This window comes from Nerophis ophidion, linkage group LG26, assembly GCF_033978795.1.
Source record: "Nerophis ophidion isolate RoL-2023_Sa linkage group LG26, RoL_Noph_v1.0, whole genome shotgun sequence".
In the NCBI taxonomy this organism is placed as follows: Eukaryota; Metazoa; Chordata; class Actinopteri; order Syngnathiformes; family Syngnathidae; genus Nerophis; species Nerophis ophidion.
The window spans coordinates 2,656,680-2,677,212 of NC_084636.1; the positions used below are offsets into that span (position 1 = coordinate 2,656,680).

Sequence of the window (20,533 nt, forward strand, 5' to 3'; positions counted from 1 at the left end):
TATTTCATTAATTCCATTTAGAAAGTCGAACTTGTAGAATGTATACATTCATTCCAAACAGACAGATACATTTCAAGTGTTTTTTTGCCAAAAAGGAGATTGTTATAGCTGACAACCAATGAAAACCCTAAATTCAACATCTCAGAAAATTAGAATATGGTGAAAAGGTCAGATATTGAAGACACCTGGTGCCACACTCTAATTAGCTAACTAACTCAAAACACCTGGAAAAGCCTTTAAATGGTCTCTCGTTTTGATTCTGTATGACACACAATCATGGGGAAGACTGCTGACTTGACAACTGTCCAAAAGATGACCATTGATACTTTAAAAAAAGGAGGGCAAGACACAAAAGGTCATTGCCGAAGAGGTTGGATGTTCCCAGAGCTCTGTGTCCAAGCACATTAATAGAGAGGCGAAGGGAAGACAAAGATGTGGTAGAAAAAAGTGTACAAGCAAGACAGATAACCGCGCCCTGGAGAGGATTGTCAAACAAAACCCATTCAAAAATGTGGGGGAGATCCACAAAGAGTGGACTGCAGCTGGAGTCAGTGCTTCAAGAACCACCACGCACCGACGTATGCAAGATATGGGCTTCAGCTGTCGCATTCCTTGTGTAAAGCCACTCTTGAATAAGAGACAACGTCAAAAGCGTCTCGTCTGGGCTCAAGACAAAAAGGACTGGACTGCTGCTGAGTGGTCCAAAGTTATGCCTTCAGATGAAAGTAAATGTTGTATCTCCTTTGGAAATCAAGGTCCCAGAGTCTGGAGGAAGACAGGAGAGGCACAGAATCCACGTTGCCTGAAGTCCAGTGTCAAATTTCCACAATGGGTAATGGTCTGGGGTGCCATGTCATCTGCTGGTGTTGGTCCACTGTGTTTCCTGAGGTCTAGGGTCAATGCAGCAGTCTACCAGGAAGTTTTACAACACTTTATGCTGCCTGCCGCGGACCAATTTTATGGAGGTGAAGATTTCATTTTCCAACATGACTTGGCACCTGCACACAGTGCCAAATCTACCAGTACCTGGTTTAAGGACCATGGTATCCCTGTTCTTGATTGGCCTGCAAACTCAGCTGACCTTAACCCCATAGAAAAGCTATGGGGTATTGTGATAACCGCGCCCTGGAGAGGATTGTCAAACAAAACCGATTCAAAAATGTGGGGGAGATCCACAAAGAGTGGACTGCAGCTGGAGTCAGTGCTTCAAGAACCACCACGCACCGACGTATGCAAGATATGGGCTTCGGAAGATGCGAGATGCCAGAGCCAACAATGCTGAAGAGCTGAAGGCCACTATTAAAGCAAGCTGGGCTCTCATAACACCTGAGGAGTGCAACAGACTGGTGGACTCCATGCCACGCCGTATTGCTGCAGCAATTCAGGCAAAAGGAGCTGCAACTAAGTATTGATTGCCGTACATGCTGAAACTTTTCAGTTGGCCCACATTTCTAAAAATATTTTTTGGTACTAGTCGTAACTAATATTCTAATTTTCTGAGATACTGAATTTGGAATTTTCTGTAATTGTCAGTACTAATCATCAACATTTAAAGAAATAAACATTTCAAATATATCACTATGTGTGTAATGAATTGATATAATATGTAAGTTACACATTCTGAATATAATTACTGAAATAAATCAACTTTTTCATGATATTCTAATAACATGAACAGCACCTGTATATATGTGTGTGTGTGTGTGTGTGTATATACAGTATATATATATATGAACATATGTGTGTGTATATATATTTATACATGCATACACACATATATATAATATATATATACACACACACACACACATATATATATATATATATATATATATATTAAGGCTGGGCAACGATTAAAAATTTTAATCGAAGTTAATCGCACTATTTCTCTGATTAATCGCGATTAACTGCATTGTATACGCAAAGCCCAATAATGAATTCAAAAGTAGTGTGTAGTGCACCTTTATTGGAATATTCTCCCACATGAACAAAAGCGCCAAAACATTTGTTGTGCAAACACAATTTAAATCAGTCCTTGTTAAACAGTAGCAGTTAAATAGCATATTTGATGAAAATCAACTCCAAAAATGTAAATACAAACATTTAAGCTTATTGCCACTGCCAGGGTATTTAAGTTATCCTGTTTGTTATGGAAAATAAATATAATCTACATACAAATCTCTGAGCCACAATCATAACATCTGAACAGGCAATTTCTGAGGTAACAGCAGAAACATTTTTTTTTATCAGGGATCTTATGTTTAAAAAACCTATATTATAGGTAGTGGGCTGTTTTAGGGAATTTTTGATCAAATTATCCGTAGTAGCAATATTAATAATGTTGTGTTTATTCTGCGTAGTGCACTTAAAATAATTATGACCATATCTAGGAATTGATATGATGGGAATTTTTCCGATTGTTTGCCTGGTGCTTTGATAAACTGAAGGCATCATATACATGGTACTATATTGTGATGTTATGAGCCAGGGAAAAAAAGAACTACCCTACCCAGCATGCAACAGGAGTGAGGAGCATGTATAGGTTGTGTCGCCATGACGGCATCTTGTATGTTGTGATATGCACGCTCTGAAAGTAAACGTTAAGAAGTCAGCCAACACTCCTGGTCTGCATTATTCATAAATAGACAGACAACACATATACTCCGCTGCTTCACAGGCCGCTGGATGTAGCCGGCAAAGTATTCCCATGCTAGCTAGCCGGTCTAGCAAGCACGCGTCATTCAGTCCAAAACGGCCCGATCTATCCACATCCAGAATTGTCTGGCGGTCGTAAGTGATCCCGGAGTGACCACGCTGTAAGCCAGCCATGACATTTGCAGAATTGTCCGGTATTTTTGCCAAATGTTCCATCTTTACCAAGAGCCCCTCCACGCCGGGCGACGACATCTTGTTAAGAAAAGGCGTTAACAAAATAAAAGCATGTAAACAACATATGCAAATGTGCGATAAAATAATTGTCGGCGTTAATAGATTGATGAGTTAACTCGTAATTAACGCACTAATTTGCCCACCCCTAATATATATAAATATATATATATATATATAAACATACACGCACACGCTTTACATGCATTAAGCGATGATGTCATTGGTGTTGGCGAGGTGCCGAAAGCTATGTTGTGCTTCGGTCCGACTACAATTCTCAGGTTACGGCAGCGTGGTCGGCGTCAACACGCTGTTTGGAGCCAGCACTCACTCATGCATGCTGGAAGAAGCTGGATCTTCTCACGACCCGCCGCCCACACAAAACCGGCATCCATGTGGATCTTGGCCCTGCCCGAGCGGTTCTGATGGGAACGGTGCGACGACGAGATAAGACAGCTGAGGAGTGCCTCATGGCGGCCTGCTGAAAACAACTGGCGCACAGCTGCATCCGAGGAGGACATTTTGACTGACAACAACAACTGTGCCGATCCGCATAAACACCATGTTTTTCTAACATTACTCCAAGATATGTTTGTTGTTTGGCTGACTGGAGCTCGGCCAGCAGAGACGTTCCGCCGTGTCTTATCAGGTGACGCTCGGCAGCCGTCAGCGCTGACAAGTGTCCTCATGAAAACAAACTGCCAGCATTCAAGGTTCACTTAAATTATAGCTTTTTATTTACATTTTTCACTTTCAAAACCAATACTTCCCAATACATACTGATTATTTTTTTTAATTTACTTTTACGTCTACGTCAGAATAATAATTTAAAATATGTTTTTTTTACTTTTAACTCGTAAATCTTTGGATTAACTTCAGATTTATCCGTCGATATGAAGTTTTTTTATGTTTTATGCATTTTTTGTCAATGAAACCCCCTGTTTGCAATATGCCACCTAAATTATAGCTTTTTATTTACATTTTTCATTTTCAAAACCAATACTTCCCAATACATACTGAATATTTTTTTTTTATTTACTTTTACGTCTATGTCAGAATAATAATTTAAAATATGTTTTTTTTTACTTTTAACTCGTAAATCTTTGGATTAACTTCAGATTTATCTGTCGATATGAAGTTTTTTTTATGTTTTATGCGTTTTTTGTCAATGAAAACCCCTGTTTGCAATATGCAATATTTCCCCCAAAAAAACATTTTAAAGAGGATACTTAATGTGAAATAATTTCAGCTTTAAATAAGTCAACATTTTTTATTTATTATATTTTTTTTTTGGGGGGGGGGAGAGAAAAAAAACATTTGACGTGTTTAATTCTATTTCTGGAATTCATATGTCAAAAATATAATACAAAAATGTTTAAAAAAAATAAGTATTGGTTTTGATTTATTAAGCATCTTTTTTTAGCAATGACAGTTTTTAGAAGAAAAAAAAAAAAAAAATCACACTAAAGTTCCCAGGATCCGAAACCTCACTCATACAAGTGTTACAAATGTGTAATATATCAGTATTTATTTTACTTTAAATGCTTTTTTAACACTGATTTTATGTAACTGAATTTTTGGCATTTGAATATTGCGAACATAATTATTGTTTTTTATATCAAATTAGGCTGACAATTTCATTGAAAAATATGTCAGTGTATAAAAATTAAATGTATGAAAATTCAGTGTAAAAAAATAATAGTTGAAAAATGCAGTGTATAAAAATTCAGTGCGTAAAAAAAATCAGTGCATAAAAATTCAGTGTAAAAAAAATCATTGTTTAAAAAAAAAATCAGTTCGTAAAAATTCAGTGCCAAAAAATTCAGTGCCTAAAAATTCAGTGTATAAAAATGTCATTGTTTAAAATTTCATTGTCAAAAATTCAGCCTAAAAATTCAGCTCATAAAAATTCAGTGTAAAAAAAATCAGTGTATAAAAATTCCGAGTAAAAAAAACATTGTTAAAAAAAAAATCAGTACGTAAAAATTCAGTGCCTAAAAATTCAGTGTATAAAAATTTCACTGTTAAGAAAATTCAGTGAATAAAAATTCAGTGTATAAAATGTCATTGTTAAAACAATTCAATGTAGAATAATTCAGTACGTAAAAATTCAGTGTATAAAAATGTCATTGTTGAATAAATTCAGTGTGAAAAAAATTCAGTTTATAAAATTCAGTGTAAAAAAATTCAATGTATAAAAAAGTATTGCTTAAAAATTCAGTACATAAAATTTCAGTGTGTAAAAATTCAGGGTAAAAAAATTCAGTGTATAAACTTTCATTGTCAAAAATTCGGCCTAAAAATTCAGCTCATAAAAATTCAGAGTAAAAAAAATCAGTGTATAAAAATTTCAAGTAAAAATAACATTGTTAAAAAAAATCGGTACGTAAAAATTCAGTGCATAAAAATTCAGTGTATAAAAATGTCATTCTTTAACAAATTCAGTGCATAAAAATTCAGTGTATAAAATTTCATTGTTAAAACAATTTAATGTAGAAAAATTCAGTACGTAAAAATTCATCCATCCATCCATTTTCTACCGCTTATTCCCTTTCGGGGTCGCGGGGGGCGCTGGCGCCTATCTCAGCTACAATCGGGCGGAAGGCAGGGTACACCCTGGACAAGTCACCACCTCATCGCAGGGCCAACACAGATAGACAGACAACATTCACACTCACATTCACACACTAGGGACCATTTAGTGTTGCCAATCAACCTATCCCCAGGTGCATGTCTTTGGAGGTGGGAGGAAGCCGGAGTACCCGGAGGTAAAAAATCAGTGTATAAAAATTTCATTGTTAAATAAATTCAGTGTAAAAAAAATTCAGTTTCTAAAAATTCAGTGTAAAAAAATTCAATGTATAAAAATGTATTGCTTAAAATTTCAGTACATAAGAATTCAGTGTGTAAAAATTCAGTGTATAAACTTTCATGGTCAAAAATTCAGCCTAAAAATTCAGTGTAAAAAAAAATCAGTGTATAAGAATTCCGAGTAAAAAAAACATTGTTAAAAAAAATCAGTGCGTAAAAACTCAGTGCATAAAAATTCAGAGTAAAAAAATTAAGTGTATAAAATTTCATGGTTAAAAAAATTCAGTGTATAAAACTTAAGTACGTAAAAATTCGGTGCCTAAAATCTCAGTGTATAAAAATGTTATTGTCTCCCCAAAAATTCAATGTAAAAAATTCAGTGTGAAAATTCAGTGTGTAAACTTTCCTTGTCAAAAAATTAAATGCCTGAAAATTCAGTCCATAAAAATTTAGTGTAAAAAATTCATTGTTGAAAAATGTGCTGCTTCAAAATGCAAGACTCACTTCTAGAAAGTTAAGACAGAAGCAATGGAAACTGCCTCAGAACATTGGGTGCCAGTTCTATTATTACTACATTCCCCCATAAAATAGATAAAAAACTCTACTAAAGTTCTATATTACTTCAAAGAAATCAGGTTTTAGTTGTGTTTGATACATGTCTACCTTTACTGAAGGACATATTTTCACAAAAAATATTTTTAATGGATTAAGAATCTTTACAAATAAGAATCGTGATTAAATGTAATATTTTTTTTCGCAGGCCTTCTGCTGTAGCAGGAGGTGGTCTTCATGTCAGTCATCACTACTCGCCGGCCTCGAGGGTCCTCATGCATCCTGGCGGGAAAGTTCAACATAAAGCGAGTGGCGCCCCCCAGTCCCGATCCGCGCGTTGCCTCTCATCAGCGTCACGGCAGCCAGGGGGCGGGGCTAAACTTATCAGGGCTGAGGCTGCGAGACAGGTCCCCGGAGTCCCGCCCCCGGGCGGCGTGCTGACAGAGCGGCGCTGCTGCACATGCGGGCGGGCTTTCATCGGGACCTCCTGCTCGCTCCGATAAGACAGGAATGGCGCTGGGGAAGCAAATGGGGCGAGACCGCTCCTCCAGGTGAACAAAACAGACCCCGGGCCACTTGAGGCCGGGACCACCAGCACCACTAGAAAGTTCTTAGTGCTGCTTCACTGCCAGCTGCCATCTTGGCGTGACCTCACCTGGGCCGGCTTTCAAGTTCCACTAAACATCTTCATCGCGGCTTTAAAGCTGAAAATGCAACAAACTTCCTCCGCTATTTTACTCCTTCCATAAAAGTCTGGGAATAAGGAGAATGCAGTGTGTTGTAAAACAACAATCCTTCCTGCATTTAGCTCCTCATTTTCTCGCTGCATTCATTTTAAAAGCACACTTCTACTGCTCTTTTCGCTTTTTATGGGACGGTAAAGAAGACGGAAACGTGACGATAACCATAGAACGGGAAATGGGACTTATTGCCGCCAAAGGGGAGGGTCCTCAAGCAACAGAAAATGTATCTGAATTCTACAAACCCCGTTTCCATATGAGTTGGGAAATTGTGTTAGATGTAAATATAAACAGAATACAATGATTTGCAAATCCTTTTCAAGCCATATTCAGTTGAATATGCTACAAAGACAACATATTTGATGTTCAAACTCATAAACTTTATTTTGTTGTTACAAATAATCATTAACTTTAGAATTTGATGCCAGCAACACGTGGCAAAGAAGTTGGGAAAGGTGGCAATAAATACTGATAAAGTTGAGAAATGCTCATCAAACACTTATTTGGAACATCCCACAGGTGTGCAGGCTAATTGGGAACAGGTGGGTGCCATGATTGGCTATAAAAACAGCTTCCCAAAAAATGCTCAGTCTTTCACAAGAAAGGATGGGGCGAGGTACACCCCTTTGTCCACAACTGTGTGAGCAAATAGTCAAACAGTTTAAGAACAACCTTTCTCAAAGTGACATTGCAAGAAATTCAGGGATTTCAACATCTACGCTCCATAATATCATCAAAAGGTTCAGAGAATCTGGAGAAATCACTCCACCTGAGCAGCATGGCCGGAAACCAACATTGAATGACCGTGACCTTCCATCCCTCACACGGCACTGTTTCAAAAACCGACATCAATCTGTAAAGGATATCACCACATGGGCTCAGGAACACTTCAGAAAACCACTGTCACTAAATACAGTTGGTTGCTACATCTGCAAGTGCAAGTTAAAGCTCTACTATGCAAAGCGAAAGGCATTTACCAACAACATCCAGAAACTCCGCTGGCTTCTCTGGGCCTGAGATCATCTAAGATGGACTGATGCAAAGTGGAAAAGTGTTCTGTGGTCTGACGAGTCCACATTTCAAATTGTTTTTGGAAATATTCGACATCGTGTCATCTGAACCAAAGGGGAAGCGAACCATCCAGACTGTTATCGACGCAAAGTTGAAAAGCCAGCATGTGTGATGGTATGGGGGTGCATTAGTGCCCAAGGCATGGGTAACTTACACATCTGTGAAGGCACCATTAATGCTGAAAGGTACATACAGGTTTTGGAACAACATATGCTGCCAACTAACGTCTTTTTCATGGACGCCCCTGCTTATTTCAGCAAGACGAGCCACATTCAGCACATGTTACAACATTATGGCTTTGTAAAAAAAGAGTGTGGGTACTTTCCTGGCCCGCCTGCAGTCCAGACCTGTCTCCCATAGAAAATGTATGGCGCATTATGAAGCGTAAAATATGACAGCGGAGACCCCGGACTGTTGAAGGACTGAAGCTCTACATAAAACAAGAATGGGAAAGAATTCTACTTTCAAAGCTTCAACAATTAGTTTCCTCAGTTCCGAAACGTTTATTGAGTGTTGTTAAAAGAAAAGGTGATGTAACACAGTGGCGAACATGCCCTTTCCCAACTACTTTGTCACGTGTTGCAGCCATGAAATTCTAAGTAAATTATTATTTGCATAATAAAAGTAATGTTTATGAGTTTGAACATCAAATATGTTGTCTTTGTAGCATATTCAACTGAATATGGCTTGAAAAGGATTTGCAAATCATTGTATTCTGTTTATATTTACATCTAACACAATTTCCCAACTCATATGGAAACAGGGTTTGTGAATGAATTGTAAACAAAATAAACACATCAGTTATTCTGTATGATTTTGCAATGCAACTCTGAGTGACGCTAACGGTTAAAAAAATGTTCGTCAACACCGTTTAATTATCGTAAGGCCTGTCGAGACACTTCGAGGACAGGAATTATGTCCATCACTTTATTGAGCAAAACTGTTTATTTTCAGCCATAACCGCACCAAAAACATGAGGAAAAAAACCTATCTCTCGAAAATCTTTTCACTTTCTGCCAAACAAACCAGGCATTGATTTTTTTTAACAAAGAAAGTTTATACACTGAATTTTTTTTACGTCGGATTTTTATACACCGAATTATTTTTAACAATGAAGTTTTTATACATCAAATTTTTTTCCGGCAGTTCTGAGACTGACTGGTGTTGAGGCCATGTTTACTTCCGAATTGACCTGCAGTGTGAAGTCCATCCATCCATCCATCTATTTTCTACCGCTTATTCCCTTTGGGGTCGCGGGGGGCGCTGGTGCCTATCTCAGCTACAATCGGGCGGAAGGGGTGTACACCCTGGACAAGTCGCCACCTCATCGCAGTGTAAACAAGGTCAAAGTGTGAATTTTTTTTGGTGCCATTTTCCATGCATAAATGCTAACTACTAGGTGTATTTTCTTCCTTCAGCACAACAATCTTCACCATCTGTCCTGAGCTGAGGTCACGAAGCAAACCACTTTTTTTTTATAAGGGTCTCCATTTGGTTTTATTTGCGTTATATATCTGAGTGTGTGCTTTATTGTACTGTTTATGTCTGATGTTGCTGCTGTCTCACTGAACTTTTTATGGACCCCGGTGTATATTCCACCAAGCTGCCGGGGACTGCGGATGGAAATGAGCCTTTGGCTACAGTCTGGCACATGGAGGTTTAATAAGTCCATTAATGTGCATTGGCCCGGGGAACCAAGATATAACAAATACAACAAATGGCGACTCCCCCCCCCAATCAGGAGTTATATCATACATCTATAACTATGTATACATATCTATTAGGGTTGTACGCAGAGGTGGGTAGAGTAGCCAGAAATTGTACTCAAGTAAGAGTACTGTTACTTTAGAGATGTATTACTCAAGTAAAAGTAAGGAGTAGTCACCCAAATATTTACCTGAGTAAAAGTAAAAAGTATGTTGTGAAAAAACTACTCAAGTGCTGAGTAACTGATGAGTAACCTGTTTGTTTAATGATTACGGCAACAAATAATGCACAAAAACATAAAAATAGCAATGAGCAAATTCATAGCCAGGAATATCTCTTAAGCAACTAAAACAATAATATATATTAAATAATAATACATTAAAATAAAAAAATTAAGGCAAATTGAGCCACAATAACTTAACAGCACCATAGGCTCAGTAGGCATTTATTGATTGATTGAAACTTGTATTAGTAGATAACACAGTACAGTACATATTCCCTACAATTGACCACTAAATGGTAACACCCCGATAAGTTTTTCAACGTTAATCAATTACTTAATAAATGACCAAGTCAAGGTGATCTACCTCATATATATACATACACACACATATCATATATATACATACATTTATATATACAGTATATAATTTATATTTATTAATTTTGCTGTTTTTGTTGACATGTTAAAGGTGTTTTAATGAATATACATGCATGTTTAACATATAGATTCCTATCTTTCGTGAAGACAAGAATATAAGTTGGTGTATTACCTGATTCTGATGACTTGCATTGATTGGAATCAGACAGTATAGTGCTGATAATGTCCACATTTTCAAATGGAGGAGAAAAAAAGTTCCTCCATCCTGTCTAATACCACATGAAAGTCGTTGGTTTTTGGCATCTTATTTGTCCAGCTTCTATATTCGTTTTTATACACTTTACAAGAAATACATTGGCGGCAAACTCCGTAGCTTGCTAGCTTGTTTGCGCTGGCTTTCGGAGACTCTTATTTTGTTAGCGCAGGCGCGATGGAGCGGCGCTTTTATTGTGAAGACAGGAACTGTGCGATCAGTCTTTAGGCTTTTGACGGGAAGTACGGTTGAAATAAAAAGTGTCTTTTTTCCTTTACACTTTTGATTGATTGATTGAAACTTTTATTAGTAGATTGCACAGTACAGTACATATTCCGCACAATTGACCACTAAATGGTAAAACCCCAATAATTTTTTCAACTTTTTTAGGTCAGGTTCTACGTGTGACGGTCATGTGACCACCTGGTTTTGTTTGATTGGTCCAACGTCACCAGTGACTGCATGTGATTGGTGAAAAGCAGGCATGTGTAGTTCCTACTTTGAATGCGTGTCTGACAAAATCAAAACAAACAAAGCGTGCATTAACAGATCGATAAAAAAAAAGTAGCGAGTAACGAGCTGATTGCAGATAAATGGAGCGTAGTAAAAGTAGCGTTTCCTCTCTATAAATATACTCAAGTAAAAGTAAAAGTATGTTGCATAAAAACTACTCTTAGAAGTACAATTTATCCCAAACGTTACTCAAGTAGATGTAACGGAGTAAATGTAGCGCGTTACTACCCACCTCTGGTTGTACGGTATACCAGTACTAGTATAGAATGGCGATACTAATGAATCAGAAAGGGTACTATACTCTGTTTGAAAAGTACCGGTTCCCAACGGGCATGTCGTGACATTGCTGGTTTTACCATCATAGGAGCATGTTCGGCAGCGCACACACACAGAGTACCCACAAGCAGACAGTGTGTGTAAACAGAAAAGGAACAACTGAAGGAATTGTGGTTTCAAAAAGTCAAGATAAAGGTGAAGTTATAACACTGAAACACCCTCAGGAAGAGCTATTTTAAGACAAGGCTAACTAGCTGGCGGCTAACGTCCATCCACAGTGTTTTAGCTACTTCTATATCACTAATCTTCGCCTCCATGGGGACAAATAAAGTAATTTTCTTACAATTACTGTTATCACTGCAGGACGGGGAATAGCTAAACAAATGCCATGGTGGATCTACACCTAACATCCACTGTAATGATACCAAGTACAAGAGCGTATCTAGTCGATACTACTACGATTACATTGATATTTTTTTATTGATTGCTTTTAAAAAAAATATATATTATGTTTATAAAGTCAGTAAAAACGTCCCTGGACACATGCGGACTTTGAATATGACCAATGTATGATCCTGGAACTACTTGGTATCGGATTGATACCTAAATGTGTGGTATCATCCAAGACTAATGTCAAGTATCAAAGAAGAGAAGAATAAGTGATTATTAAATTTCAACAGAAATGTAGATAGAACATGTAAAAAAGAAAATAGCACGACACCTACCCTTTACATCAGTATTTCTTAATCAGTATTGGTTTATTAGGTATTCTTTTTTTATGTTTGATCCTGTAACTACTTGGTATCCGATCGATACCTAAATGTGTGGTATCATCCAGAACTAATGTCGAGTATCAAAGAAGAGAAGAATAAGTGATTATTAAATTTCAACAGAAATGTAGATAGAACATGCTAAAATAGAAAATAGGCAGATATCAACAGTAAAATCCATTTTTACAGTTTGTCCCTCATAATGTGTAGCAAATAATAGGTGTATAAATGACAATATATGTTACTGCAGACTAATTAGGAGTCTTTGTTTGTTTACTTACTACTAAAAGACAAGTTGTCTAGTATGTTCAACATTTTATTGAAGGACTAAATGACAATAATAAACATATGTTTCATGTACACTAACATTTTTTGTTACAATAAAGACAATAATTAAATTTTTTTTGTGGTCCCCTTTATTTAGAAAAGTACCGCAATACATTTTGGTACCAGTACCAAAATATTGGTATCGGGACAACCCTAATGTGTGTGTGTGTGTGTGTGTGTGTGTGTGTGTGTGTGTGTGTGTGTATATATATATATATGTATATATATACAGTATATATATATATATATATATATATATATACATATATATATATATAATATATATATATATATATATATATATATATATATATATATATATATATATATATATATATATAGCTTATGCATATTATATAGTACACATTTCAATACTATAATGGATATATATTGAATAATTATTATAATTGATTATTAAGCGTATGTAAATGTTCAACTCCTACCAGTTGAAAGTTTTGTAATCAATCAGAAATATCAAGCAGCTAAAAGTCAAACATAGAAAACTGCGGAGAGATTGTTTTGCATATTTCCCATCATGCCTTGCAATGGATGTATTTAAATGCATGTAAGTTGAACCTGTTTACACTGCACAACAACTTTGATTTTTTTGGGGTCTCAAGTGGCACGGGTCGGATTATTTTATTTATCCAGTCTAAACGCTCGAAAGTGCTTGGAATCGGATCTTTTTCGCAAGGTAGTCTGAATCCGATTGGAATGTGATCTTATTCCAATCTGACTTCACTGTAAATCAGGGGTGTCCAAACTTTTTCCACTGAGAGCCGCAGACTGAAAAATCAAAGCAAGTGGGGGCCATTTTGATATTTTTTATTTTAAAAACCAATACAATATATGTATAAAAAATATACATTTATGCCTCCATCAGGCTTGATCTCAGGGACCCCAAAGGGTTTTGGGCAAAAAAATATTAAAAATGTGTAATTTTTCAGTATTATTATTCAAGTTTTAAATCCCTAGATCAACATTATGTCTATCTGTCAATTTAATTATTTTAGAGATTTAAGTTGTATTCTCTTTTTGTCACACAAAAAAAAGTTTTTTTATGGAAAAATCACAAAATATGCAATATTTTCACCCAGTAATTTTTTTAAGTGGAATATTTGAGATTATATAATAATTGAAGCATTAAAAATGTTAATAACTCATAACACCATTGATTTTAATAAATTATTATTTTTTGAGCAATGACACCAAAAAACAAATCACACTAAAATGATTGGGGATCCAAAAGGGTCCAACTCATTAAAGTGTTAAAAAAATAAATTATACATTTTTTTTACTGCTTACTTTTAACACAATAATCTCGAGCTCAACTTTTATTGTTTATGTTTTTTCTTTGTTCATTTTAGGCCCTTCTTTTAAAAAATAGCCTAGTTTTTTATATGGCAAACACAAAATATGCAACATTTTCCTCAAAAAATATCTCAAAGTGGAATATTTAAGGTGACGTAATTGGAGCCTGGAATAAGTCAATAATTCCTAATGACATTGATTTTGATTCATTATTATATTTTAAAGAAAGAAACAGCCTGCATGGCAGCTTTGTGTTATTAGAGTCAACATTGCAACATTTTCTTGTTACATTTCACCCGTTTGCTCTTTTACATCACTTTTTACGTTTTAAAAATGTTTCAATCGTGTTTTTAAAATGTGCCGTGGGGCCGTTAAAAAATGGCCCCCAGGCCGCACTTTGGACACCCCAGGTCTAAATGGTGTGGCCACTTTTATTTTGTTTTGTAGTGGTAGTAGCTACTTCCTTTTTTCATTTATGGAATTCGGTCAACTTCCTCGTTTTTCACTTTCGCTCATGCAAGTGGGCTCGGGGCCACATCGGGGCCACATCGGGGCCACATTGGGGCCACATTGGGGCCACATTGGGGCCACATTGGGGCCACATTGGGGCCACATTGTGGTCTGTGCAGGTTTACATGTTTTACCTGCAGTGTAAACAGTCAGCTGTGTAAAAATAACATTTAAAAAAAATCAGATTTGGGCCACTTAGGCCTGCAGTGTAAAAGTACTGTTTGTCTCTGTGGGTGGAGGCGGACCCATTAAGGGTAAGGATTTTGGGTGTGATCCTTATCCTTTTTTTGGGGTGTTTGATCAAAATCCGTCTATAACTGACTAACCCCAGCAAATATAATCATCATCATGAATAATATAGAAATACAAATATGTAGTTTACTTATGTCTATGGACAAAGTTACAAGTACATTTTGGTTATATCGACAACCGCTGATGTTGACGTGAGTCATACCAAAGACTATAAAAATGGGACCCATTACCTCCCTGCTTGGCACTCAGCATCAAGGCTTGGAATTGGGGGTTAAATCACCAAAAATGATTCCCAGGCGTGGCCACCGCGGCTGCTCACTGCTCCCCTCACCTCCCAGGGTGTGATCAAGGGTGATGGGTCAAATGCAGAGGTTAATTTCACCACACCTAGTGTGTGTGTGTGTGTGTGTGTGACAATCATGGCTACTTTCTAACCAGCATCTCCTTGGGACTTTGTAGTTCATGTTGACCTTTGCACCGCGGCACAGCCCGACGTTATTAGGCCCCGCCCCCCAAAAGGAAGTGAGACAGGTGCTCACCTGAGCTTCCGGCAGGGAGACGTCCATGATGAGGGGTTGGCCGTGAGGTTCTCCCTTCTCCAGCCTGGAGTAGATGATCTGGTAGCCTCGGATCTGACCGTGCTGCTTGACCGGCAGGGGGGGCTTCCAGCTCACCCGCACCGCCGTGGAGTTGAGGGCGTCGGCCTCCACCTTCCTGGGCGGGGCCCCGGGCACTGCGGCGCAACACAACAACAACAACGCACTGTAAGTCAGGTGACGGACGGCTGGTGGGACCCATTTTAATGCACCTGGTGTTCCTTTTTACGTAAACAAAAATCACTTTGAGGCAACAGACTTTCTGCGAGGCCCAATACTGACAAATCCAAAAAAGAAGCTAAAAAGGACAATGTTTACGTACTGAAGGCAACACAAAACATATTATAATTATTATTATTAGAGTCAACATTTCAACTTTGGTGGGTTTTGGAACATTTAGGGTAGATTGTCCTACTTGGGCTACTTTGGGACCTTAAAGTGAATAAGATCATATTTGGGGTCCTTTGGGACCTTTTCGGGCACATGGTCCTATTTGAGGTACTTTGGGACATTTAGGGGGAAGATGGTCCTTTTTTCAGGATTTTGGGGATCTTTAAGGTAGATTGTCCTACTTGGGCTACTTTGGGACCTTAAAGTGAATAAGATCATATTTGGGGTCCTTTGGGACCTTTTCGGGCACATGGTCCTATTTGAGGTACTTTGGGACATTTAGGGGGAAGATGGTCCTTTTTTCAGGATTTTGGGGATCTTTAAGGTAGATTGTCCTACTTGGGCTACTTTGGGACCTTAAAGTGAATAAGATCCTATTTGGGGTCTTTTGGGACCTTTTCGGGCACATGGTCCCATTTTGGGTTTTGGGACCTTTGGGAACATGATCCTACTTGGGGTACTTTAGGATTATGGGGAAGATGGTCCTTTTTGGGGGGTTTGGGACATTTAGAGAAGATGGACCCATTTGGATCTTTGGGATTTTAGGGAGAATATGGTCCTTTTTGAGGTTTTTCTGGGACCTTTAGGGAAGATGGTCCTATTTGGGGTACTTTGGGACATTTAGGGGGAAGATGGTCCTTTTTTCAGGATTTTGGGGATCTTTAAGGTAGATTGTCCTACTTGGGCTACTTTGGGACCTTAAAGTGAATAAGATCATATTTGGGGTCCTTTGGGACCTTTTCGGGCACATGGTTCCATTTTGGGCTTTCAGGACCTTTGGGAACATGATCCTACTTGGGGTACTTTAGGATTATGGGGAAGATGGTCCTTTTTGGGGGGTTTGGGACATTTAGAGAAGATGGACCCATTTGGATCTTTGGGATTTTAGGGAGAATATGGTCCTTTGTGAGGGTTTTTTGGGACCTTTAGGGAAGATGGTCCTATTTGGGGTACTTTGGGACATTTAGGGGGAAGATGGTCCTTTTTTCAGGATTTTGGGGATCTTTAAGGTAGATTGTCCTACTTGGGCTACTTTGGGACCTTTAAGTGGATAAGATCCTATTTGGGGTCTTTTGGGACCTTTTCGGGCACATGGTCCCATTTTGGGTTTTGGGACCTTTGGGAACATGATCCTACTTGGGGTACTTTAGGATTATGGGGAAGATGGTCCTTTGTGGGGGGTTTGGGACATTTAGAGAAGATGGACCCATTTGGATCTTTGGGATTTTAGGGAGAATATGGTCCTTTTTGAGGTTTTTTTGGGACCTTTAGGGAAGATGGTCCTATTTGGGGTACTTTGGGACATTTAGGGGGAAGATGGTCCTTTTTTCAGGATTTTGGGGATCTTTAAGGTAAATTGTCCTACTTGGGCTACTTTGGGACCTTTAAGTGAATAAGATCCTATTTGGGGTCCTTTGGGACCTTTTCGAGCACATGGTCCCATTTTGGGGTTTCGGGACCTTTGGGAACATGATCCTACTTGGGGTACTTTAGGATTTAGGATTAAGATGGTCCTTTGTGGGGGGTTTGGGACATTTAGAGAAGATGGACCCATTTGGATCTTTGGGATTTTAGGGAGAATATGGTCCTTTTTGAGGTTTTTTTGGGACCTTTAGGGAAGATGGTCCTATTTGGGGTACTTTGGGACATTTAGGGGGAAGATGGTCCTTTTTTCAGGATTTTGGGGATCTTTAAGGTAGATTGTCCTACTTGGGCTACTTTGGGACCTTTCAGTGAATAAGATCCTATTTGGGGTCCTTTGGGACCTTTTCGGGCACATGGTTCCATTTTGGGTTTCAGGGCCTTTGGGAACATGATCCTACTTGGGGTACTTTGGGATTAAGGGGAAGATGGTCCTTTTTGGGGGGTTTGGGACATTTAGAGAAGATGGACCCATTTGGGATCTTTGGGATTTTAGGGAGAATATGGTCCTTTTTGAGGTTTTTTTGGGACCTTTAGGGAAGATGGTCCTATTTGGGGTACTTTGGGACATTTAAGGGGTAGATAGTCCTATTTGGGTTACTTTAGGACCTTTAGGTGAATATGGTATGGGGTCCTTTGCGAGCTTTCGGAGTACAGGGTCCCATTTTCTGGTTTTTGGGACCATTTGGAACATGGTCTTACCTTGGGGTACTTTGGGGTCTTTAAGGGGAATATGGTAGTTGTTGAGGTTTTTTGGAACCTTTAGAAAAAATGGTCCTTTTAGGGGTACTTTGGGATATTTAGGGGGAAAATTGTCCTTTTTGGGGGGTTTTGGGACCCTCTAGAGTAGATTGTCGTTCTGGGGTTACACTGGAATCTTTAAGTGAATAAGGTCCTATGAGTGGTCTTTGGGGACCTGTAGGAGAATATTGTCCTATTTGGGGTCCTTTGGGACCTTTTGGGGATCTTGGTCACATTTTGGGTTTTTAGGACCTTTGAGAACATGGCCCTAATTGTGGTACTTTGGGATTTAAAAAAGGGAATATGGTCCCTTAGGTTTTTGGGGAGACCTTTAGGGAGGATGCTCCTATTTGGGGTACTTTGGGACAGTTAGGGGGAATATGGTCCTGGTTGGTGGGTTTTGGGACATTTGGGGTAGATTGTCCTACTTGGGTTAGTTACTTTTGGACCTTTAAGTAAATATGATCCTATTTGGGGTCTGCACTTTGGACACACCTGTCTTAAGTAGTCACACAAATGATTGCTAGGTAGGAGCAGGTGGACTATAATGAACATTTCCTTGTTGTTCCCAGACTACTTCCTGTCTCCGTCCACGTACCGTCCTCCTGAGTTCTGATGCGGACCGCCGGACTCTCCGGGCCGGGCCCCATGACGGTGTGAGCTCTCACCCACACCAAATACTCAGTCCACTTCTCCAGGTGGTCCAGCACGTAGCCGCGGGCGTCCGCAGCGATCCCGGACACCTGGTGGCGCTGCACGTCCTCCCCGGCCGGCGCCCGGTAGGCCAGGGAGAAGCCTGTGATCCCGGCGTGGTGGCGGTCCGTAGGCGGCGCCGCCCAACTCACCTGGATGCTCGTGGAGCTCGGACTGAAGAGGCTTATGTCCTGGGGAGGGGCTGAGGGGGCTGATGGGAGGAAGTGGGGATGGGGGGGGGGGGGGGGGGGGGTTAAAGGTCAAGCAGGATGGATAATGGAAGACAAAGACAAACTCAGCCTCTGGACCATGGAGACGTTACATTCATGAGACTAAAACTCTAAGAACTTTCGGAAGGTTGTTTGGAAAATACAGTAAAACACATCACAGCAGATCAAAGCAACGAGCGCATGCTAACATGTTAGCATTGACGTCCTGAAGGATTTTCTTTCCGGAAAAGGTTTAAAAGTAAAAAGTGTCTTCACAGTCCAGAGACGAGCCAACATGAGTGATGGTGTGTCACAGTCGGGTCACATGAGCACACCACAATGGAGCGGGGGAGGGGAGCGAGGAGCGGCTGGAGGGGACGACATAGGGGGCGGAGCTTGATCAAGGACCAGAACCATACGGACTCTGTGAGCAGCCTTTTTCCGAAAGATGTTCTTTTGTGAGACCGTCCACACGGGAAGGAAGTCAAAGTAGAGACATTAACGTAGGAGATCCGACAGTCCATTCCAAGTTGGTTCGTTCTTCAGTTTTATGTCTTTTCCGGGACCAGAGTGTTTAAAGCCCAGCTAGAAGTCTCTGACCATCACAAGTCCACGGAAACCCTCCCACCCAGGCCGGAACATTCTATCATTTAGTCTAGTGTGAGCCTGTACTTACTGGACTGGACGGTTCTGCCCTGGATGGGACGAGTGAAGACTCCTAAGCCCATCTCGGATCTGGCAGCCAGGGAGAACATGTAGACCGTATCGGGTTTCAACCCGTCCACCGCGTACGATCCCGATGGCTCGAACGTGACGCTGTGCTGTCAAACGTTAAGAAGCACCAAACATCTCAATGTGTGATCAACCATCAAGTCTCGGACCAGACCTTTGCACTAAAGACCATTTACCTTGTCCTGGGGATTGTTGGCCTCCCAGTAGAGAAGCTCGAAACCGACGACGGGGTCCTGGACGGGCCAAAGCCAAGACAGCATGATTCGAGAGTCCAGCTCGGCTTCGGCTTCTAAACCAGACGGCTGCGCCGGAACTGAATCGAGAAGAAGGGATGAAGACAATGAAGTTGTCACTAGCGTCCAGACCAGTCCTCACCTCCTTGCTGAGTCTTGATGAGCAGGACGTCAGACGGGGGTCCGTCGCCCACCGAGGTGAAGCCCAGCACCCGGACACTGTAGGTGAGGTCCGGGGTCAGATCAGCGACAGTGGTCAGCTGACTGTCATCTGTGTTGTGTTTCTGCCAGGCGCTGAGAGGCGCCTCCTGGTCGGAACTGTAGTAGACCCTGTAGCCTCGGATCTGCCCGTTGGCCTCCTCGGGGGGCTCCCACTGGACCAGCATGGTGCTGGGGCTCAGCATGCGGGCCTGGACGTGGAGCGGGGGTGAGGAGGGCGCCTGCTCACTTGTGCGGGTGTCCACTATGGTGCCGGGGAGACCTCGGCCCACGTTGTTGACCGCCATGACCCGGAACTCGTACTGGGAAAAGGGGCTGAGACCGCCGATACTGTAGCGGGTGGTGGCTACGCCGTCCACTTCCTGGAAGCCGTTCTCCGATACTTTGGGCCGGTACTGGATAACGTAGTAGGACACGGGCTCAGGGTTGCCGGAGTCCCAGGTCAAGGTGACGCTGGTGGCGGTGGTCTCGGTCACGATGAGGGAGGTGGGAGGCTTGGGCAGGGCTGGTGGGACACAAACATCACTCAATCACCTTTTCTGTGTCAAGGTCCACCTAACACACTTACGGTTGCTATGGTTTTTGCCAAACTAGCCCTCGTTTCCAACTGAATTAAACCCTGGAGAGATCTGGTAAGGTCTCTAAAGAACCCCACTTGTCCTAATGATAAATGGGGTAGCCCAAAAGGTCTAAAACGCCCCCTAAATGACCCCCGTCC

The 20,533-nt window shown here is 40.3% G+C and overlaps 1 protein-coding gene across 6 annotated transcripts in view; it reads right to left on the reverse strand.

Annotated features, from left to right (window-relative positions):
- The window catches only part of ptprfa (protein tyrosine phosphatase receptor type Fa), a 268,805-nt gene that overhangs the window by 73,701 nt on the left and 174,571 nt on the right, over positions 1 to 20,533 (reverse strand). For 3 of the 6 annotated variants that reach the window (XM_061888749.1, XM_061888750.1, XM_061888751.1), the window contains 5 exons: positions 19,739 to 20,320; positions 19,540 to 19,676; positions 19,308 to 19,452; positions 18,328 to 18,633; positions 15,120 to 15,313 (listed from right to left, as the gene is read on the reverse strand). In XM_061888749.1, the coding sequence (XP_061744733.1) occupies positions 15,120 to 15,313; positions 18,328 to 18,633; positions 19,308 to 19,452; positions 19,540 to 19,676; positions 19,739 to 20,320 (1,364 nt within the window). The remainder of the gene's footprint in view (positions 1 to 15,119; positions 15,314 to 18,327; positions 18,634 to 19,307; positions 19,453 to 19,539; positions 19,677 to 19,738; positions 20,321 to 20,533) is intronic. The other 3 variants (XM_061888752.1, XM_061888754.1, XM_061888753.1) reach the window with 1 other exon arrangement.